General features: G+C 38.9%; 1 protein-coding gene across 1 annotated transcript in view; it reads left to right on the top strand.

Moving 5' to 3' along the window:
* Nucleotides 1-896, top strand: part of LOC137972068 (PH domain-containing protein DDB_G0275795-like) — an 8,809-nt gene extending 7,913 nt beyond the window's left edge. Inside the window, exon 6 of the mRNA XM_068818883.1 lies at nucleotides 1-896. This exon is cut by the window's left edge and continues 594 nt beyond it. Within this exon, the coding sequence (XP_068674984.1) occupies nucleotides 1-205 (205 nt within the window). The 3' untranslated portion in view covers nucleotides 206-896.
* Nucleotides 897-7,500: the final 6,604 nt, after the last annotated feature.

Genomic DNA, 7,500 nt, shown 5'->3' on the forward strand with positions numbered 1-7,500 from the left:
AATCGAGGAAGGATTTGCGATTTACGAAATCAAGAGATTGTTAGAAGACACAGCGAAAGATGAAGGAGAAAAGGACACTAGTGACAAGGAAGACGTCTTGGCTCCAGCCGAAACTGGTTCCGCGTTCCAAAAGTTGAAAGCGTTCTTACAAAAACTTGATTCTACAGACGAAGGAGACCTAGAAGAAGCGGAACAACAAGAATGATAACAGACCGTGAGACGCAATCACATTGCTGTGAATGGATGTATGCTGAGTTTTGATGAATGTGTAGTTGTCTTCTTTGTTAAAAGTAGTTTCAGGAAGACTTCCAATAAGACACTAGAAAGGAAGTCTTTCGGTTATAGCACAGAACGCCTCGCAAAGAAAACTATTCACATTCAAGCATGCAATGTTGTTTTGACCAGAAATGACCCTAATTTGATGCGCGCCCAATTTTTGATATCCAACACGAAGTGTCTCTTTATAATTAATTCTAAGCCTTTGCTGTCTATTTCCAACAATAAGGTTAGGGTAAAGGTTAGCGTTATTTTTAGCTCAGGGTAAATGCAGCTATGGTAACGAATTTTTGGCGAAATTAGTAGCCAGAAATGTTGGAACGTTTAGCTGTGGTTTATACCGCCAACATCCGATATTTGAAAAAAAAAAATTCCTTACTTCTAGGAAGTGTACTTTACAAGTGTCTCTTTACTACGTTGAAGTCTCAGTGAAACTTTCATATATCATTATTTTTGTAGCTGCCGAATTTAGTGTATTTTTGTGATATTTGACCTGTCGTTGCAATTTTGTCGGAACTGTTTCTGTATTTTTTTTTGTAAAATACATTTTCTAACTAGAATATAGTTTGATATAATAGGTTACAATAAAGTCGTTACTTAGGTCCCGTTCCTGTGTAAAATTTTAGATCGTTTCTTGTAATTGAGCGGTACCAGGCTGGCTTATAGAACTTTGTAATCCCTCTCCGTATATTCCCTTGTAGGGTGTTTTAATTGACCATAATCTTTAACGATGATTCCCAAATTCGCCTTATTTACTTCCAAGCTGAATTCTGTCGAAAAAGTTAAATACTCGGAGATAACCATCCTGAGTCTTCTCACATAAATTCCTCATACACCTGGCCTCGGTTGTTCAAAAGGTGGATAACTCTATCCACCCGATAAAATCACTATTCAGCCGATAAACACTAACAAAACCAGTGGATAGCGCTATCCGCCCTTCGAAAAATTGGAACCTGAATTAAATCCGACTTAGAATGTTCGAGAATGTTCTAGATTTCTCATCTAAATCTGAAACTCAGTCTTATTCCAACTCGTTTTAGACATAACAATCAACACTTGCACAATGACCACATGGTCGTTTACCAGCTGTTTCATTGTATTATCATTTTCCCGCAGTAATAGTGCCACTTTGTTTGTATGATTATGATGATGATGATGATGATGATAACAAGGTGTTGAGATCAATGTCGCACTCCTTCGGAAGATTGCGAAATAAAGAACTGCTGGGATTTTGCGAAAAAAAGTTGAGTACTAATGAAGAATGAACCTAAGGGATCCATGGTCAGTGGTTATAACTCACTTCTTGAGGGATAAAAGCAATAATGACACTAATACTGATAATAATGGAAACTTTATTTGTCTTTGAATACAGTTAATAACAATAACTGGCAGTGCTGATCACCCTTTTCTTGCAGTACTGGGCACTGACTTGCGAAAGGGCGCAGCTCACGATATCGGGCTGAAAGCATACGAAGGCGCCTCTGGCTGCCGCTGTACAATCCATGTTTGATTTCGGAGTACAGCACCACAGCTGGATGTTAATTAGCTGAGAGTCGATTTTGATGAGGGAGGAAAACCGGAGTACCCGGAGAAAACCCCTCGAGTCATCATTCAGATCGACTGAAACTCAGCCCACTTGCAAACTGGGGCCAGATCGAGTTGAACCCCGACTCGCAGTGGTGGGAGGCCCGATAGATAACCACTATAAGCCACCCTGACTTCCAGTTGTAAATCTCTCTACGTATATGCAATTAACAACTGGCTACTTGAAATTGAGGGATATACTTGTATACTGTATTTACAAATGAATCAACTTTAAAAAAAAATAAAGATATAATAAGTCTGGGCTATCCCAAATCTTATTTCTACGAAAAAAGATAAAATATGTCGCTCTAATGGCTGGATTTATCTTCTTTTTTAGTGTTGCTGCTTTTTTTCAATGCCAATGTCATTCCTCATTTTTAAGAACGTTGAGCATTCGTCGGAGAAAACACCAAGGGAGGCTCAGCTCATGGAAAGCTCTGAAGTGCTTTTTAGAGTAGACTCAAACCGGCGGAAACCAACTGCTCTAGCTTCACTTGATCTAGAATATATAGGCACTTGGACTATATTAGACTATATTGTCACTTGTTATAAATGGACTCAGAAAAGCATTGACATCAGCATAGAGTGAAGAGCGATCATTAATTACAGGTTGAAGTGAGTTAGCAATGAAGATGAGAATTGAGTCGTGTCTCCAGGTGAAGCGATCAAGGTAATGTTGACAACCAGCAACATTATGGAGGAGTGACTCAGGGTTAAGGCAAAAGCTTTGCGATAATCCCCATCTTGTCATATTCTTGCTCGTAGGAAGGGAGTTGTTGATGTAGCGAATGGTAAAACTGGAAATGTTCTTCAGTGGCGGGGTAGATGACACTGGGCAGACGACGAAATAGAGTAAACAGATGTCAATCTGGACAACGAGTGCTTGATAACATTTGAGAAAAAGAAACCTTGAGATGTTAAGTGGTATTGCAATTTGTCTTCTTAGAACGGAAATCTTTAAGAGCTTCCTTGGTGGATTTGAACTCATAACATTGAATATTACTGTGACTGCTTGACGACTTCCACATATTTTTTAGGGAATCATTCCGTGACTCTTATAAGGAATTGCATGCGGAGAACTGTTTGGCAGCGAGCGAATTTAACTGAAGGAGGACAAATATTAAGACCAAATCTATTGCGTTCTAGAAAAAGGTTACTCGGTGTACCAGATGTTGGGATATCAAGCCATTTTCGGATATATTGTAACCATTCACTATAGAATCAAGTCTTTGCTATTATCCACTAGGTGTTTTTTTAGGTGTGAGTTACAGTGAAATCATGGCCAGGACAGTTTAGATAGGACATAGCGGCTGTACTTCAGAAGTTTGTTTTTGGGATGTAGTGGCTTCTCATCAATGTCACACATCAGTCTTGTAGAAGAGAGGATAATTCGGACTGGACATGTGTTGTGGCTGTTAGACATGTTGAAGTAAGTCAAAGGTCAAAGTAGCGTCCTAAGTAACGAAATGATTCACCCATTTCGACACAGGTAACAAAAACTCCATTTATCAACAGTTTGGGTAAATATTGGACAGATTTAGTACACAGTTTCCGTATTCCAAAAGTAAAACATTGGTCATCATACTAGACCATTAACACCAAATTTTAAATCGGTTGATTAGGTGCTGATTTTCTAATTCCTCTGATTCCTGACCGGCGTCGTCTGCGAACTTGAACGAGTGGATGGGATTCAAGGACCTTAGGGAAAAGCCAAATTGACAATATTTTTCTGATTTAATTAATGTACTGGAGAAAGGTGTTAAACACGAATTAAAAAGAAGAGGGCTAAGGCAGTCACCTTGAAGTACGCCACAACCAATAGTAATTAATTGTCCATTAATTGGTAATTAATATAAAGGTTTTTAAATCAGTGTACAGACCGTTAACCAGGAGTTTGATATAACAATAATAATAATAATAATAATAATAATAATAATAATAATAATGATGATGATGATGATGATGATGATGATGATAATAAATTAATGGTGCTGTATGCCAGGTCGGGGAAATAAGAGAAAACACAGCAGTCAAGAACGACAAGTACACAGACCAAAGCGAAGGACTCAATGAGCACGTGAAAAACGCTACAGTAAAACAAGTAAGCGCTGACTTAGGTGTTTTCGACTTCCTTACAGGTCACCTCAAAGAACTCAGTAACAAAGGAACTAAAAACAATCACGGATAAAGACAAAGAAGACTACTGCTTGATTGAAAGATGCCATAAATGGATAATCAACCAAATTGCGAATATTGTAAAGACGTTTTACGAATTGAAGTAGGCAGAGTATAAAGCAATTATTGACAACTGGAAACATTGAATTGCAACTAGCCTAGGCCATGGCCCGCTGTTGTAAGCGTAATTGAACAGAGAGAAAAAAAACAAAGATTTCAATAATAATAATCAATAATAATAATAATGATGATGATGATGATGATGATAATAATAATAACTAACTAAAAATTAAGAACTCCCACCACGAGCGCCTTATTTGCTGACACAAAAGACAAAAAAATAGGCCCACTAACGCATGATGGTTATTACTCGGGAAACCTAAAGCCGCGGCTACACGAGCGATTTTTTGCTCGCGCCGGTGGTGTCGAGAGTCGTTGGAGGGGATTTCTCTGCGCTCGAGGCTTCAAACAGCCTCAATTCTTACGGAGGTCTATGAAAATCCGGATTTTTAACATGCGGTGAGGCAACCAAAGCGATGGGAACTGTGTTGGGGTTTCAGTGTGAAGCTTTTAATGGCATTCGCCGATTTAGAAACTCAAGTCCATGTTCTGAGTGAAAGCTCAATAGCGAGCTAAAGATTAAAAATGCTGGATTCAGTCTTCTGGAAATGTTATGAATAAGATAGTTGATCTAAATCTTGCGTGTTGCGGACAAGATGATGAAATCGTCAGTACATAACTCCCAGCAGTGGTATATTAGAAATGCCTGAAATTTCTTTTTCTCTCAGCTAGCGCGCTTTTGTTTGTACGAGCATCATCCACGGATGTCAATTTTTTAATCGTTTGACGGTTTTCATGTTAGATACCTATAGAGGGAGGTCACCGCATTATTCATAACACTGTTAATTTGGAAACTTTGCAGCTGGTTCAGTGCCACGGTGTAGCTGCTAAGAGATGGGCTCTATTTTATTAGCAACATTAATTATAAGAATGGTTTCAGTCAATATTTCTTTCTCGCTACGCTAGTGTTTCACCCTCCCTTGGCCCCTGACTGGTTTCACTTTATACGTCACCCTTGCATTGCGTAGATTCGCGTCAGTTGTTTACGATCCGACAACCTGTACCAAATGAAACTACTTCATCTGCTTGGCGACTTGTTGATTTTATTTCCAACCACCAATACGTTATCTGTTGTCATGAGCCCTCCAGATTTCAATTGGCTGCAGAAGCATTTTACTTCTTTTGTTCCGTACCGTTAGCAAATTTGAACGTCTCTTTAGTCTATTCAATCCTAGCAGTTCGTTTCTAACTCTTCTGAAATGTATCACCCTACGTCTGCGCAACATGGTATTCCGAGTAAACTCTTTATAGAGCGTCTTGTTTAATTGAAAAATATGCCTTTGCCTATGCATCTCAGCGGTCTGATTGTTTCAAGTACATTAGGAGATGTGCCCATACACATGTATTTTATCTCATGAGCGAAAAGTAGGCGCTTTCATCGCTAAATGAATTCCAGATGTTCGTGTTGATTTCTGGCCGCCATATTGTTGCACAACGGAGGTGCACCAACGAGACGGTCCCATACAAAACTCTATAAAGTTACGTACGAGAGACACTTCGACAATGTACCGCATAGACTTGAGAATTGGTGAGGTAATTTATGAAATTGTCTCTACAATATCCGAAAATTTTGGCTTATTTCATGGATCGGTCTCAATTTTATTAATTTGTTGCGAGGCAGTGAAAACGATCTATTAAAAGACGAAGCCTGTTGGTGGGTGATGTGAGCTGGGTGAGATGAGGTTTTCCCAACTTTTCCTTCCCTCATCGTTGGCAACATCCGATTTGGCCGCTTACAATGTACATACGTATACTACGATTTATTTTCTCGCGTTCAGAACTTTTGGATTCGAATGAGTTTCAGTTTAAAATTGAATTACCCCCCAAGCATTTATTCACAAAAATTCGAAGAAGTGCATGCAGAGAAGGATTACAATTTGATGTTATCGTGCTTTCTTACCTTCACGTTGTTTACTTTGCCTTGATGATTTTAATGTATTAAGCTTAAAAGCTGCCGATTTAAGCTTCTTATGCGGCATTTATAAAGGAACAGTCTTTGACCTTTAATAATTTTCAATTAAAAGGTCAAAATGTTTTGATACCACAAAGTATTGAAGCTCATTAACAAAATATGTTGGTTTATATTGCTTCCAGGGCCAGGGTGAGTTGAGCCCTGGCGGCTTTTTCTTTTCTTTTTGTTTTGTTTTTGGAAACGACCCTGTGCGCACTGAATGGCCAAACGCTGCATAGCGCAAATTGCCTAGCGGCGGGCTTCAATTTTTGCGGGCGCTTATCACGAACATAGCCTTCGTGGATAATGTCAGAGTTTTAAGAGCTCTATTATTTTAAATACGCACATTTAGAAAGTCGTGAGTATTTTCATGCGGAAAATTTGCCAGAGTTAGGTTTCAAGGGTGGGCCAAATCATCCGTTTTTGAGGGGAAAATTGCAGTTGAAAATAATTTCTTACGCTTGGCCCAAATCCAGCTTAATCTTAAGGGCTGGCGGAAAACATACACTGTTCACAAATCTTTTACCTAAAAAAGTCAGTTGCCGGCCATTTATGTGTTAGCTGCCATAACTCAATAATTTTTTAAATTTGTTTTTCGATGTTCAACTTAACTTCAAACCATGCTGTGCGCAGCCATAAGCTATTGCAGCAACACTGTGATAGGTCGGCGACAAGCCAAAGAAACGAACTCTTTGTCAGGAGGACATTCATTTGGCAAAGTGCAATTTTGTATCTCTAAGAGGAAATCTTCTTCCGAAAAGGGCTCGTCAATAAATTTTTGTGATCTTTCGAGCAGCAATTGCTAACATCATAAATCCAATTTGGGGGTCCCACCAAAGTGGCAGCTTCGATTCCCAGACTTCGCGTCACATGTGCCGTTGAGTTTGTTGGTTTTCTGCTCTCCTCCGATAGGTTCCATTTTCTACGGGTACGATTTAATAATTTGAGTTGAGTTGATTTGATCTGATTTCTGTACAGTGTCTCCAATTAATTCCCTTATGCTAAATACAGTTGACATTTGAATAAAGCCAGGGGCACCCACCGAAGAAATTAAGCCAAAAACCTTTGAGAGACATTTCTAGGCTCCTTGTAATGTTTAAAGACTGTCTAAAGAGATGTTTTTTATCACCTAGAAAAATTTGATCTGTTCGGATATCTCAGTTAGCTGAAACTTTAAGTGTCCGAAATTTTTAGGGAATGATATCTTCATTTCAGAAATTGCTAGCTAAACGTTACGTTCTAAGAACGTCCCAGAGAACCATTTGCTCGTCCGAAACTGCTAGGTGACCATTTTAAGTGCCAAAAATTGCAAAATTATCCTTCCCGGAAACGTAAGGGACTAGTTTTCCCTTGTTGCGAATCTTTTAGGTGATTTTAGCAAAGAAATATATAGC

Source organism: Montipora foliosa, chromosome 9 (assembly GCF_036669935.1).
Source record: "Montipora foliosa isolate CH-2021 chromosome 9, ASM3666993v2, whole genome shotgun sequence".
NCBI classification, from domain to species: Eukaryota; Metazoa; Cnidaria; class Anthozoa; order Scleractinia; family Acroporidae; genus Montipora; species Montipora foliosa.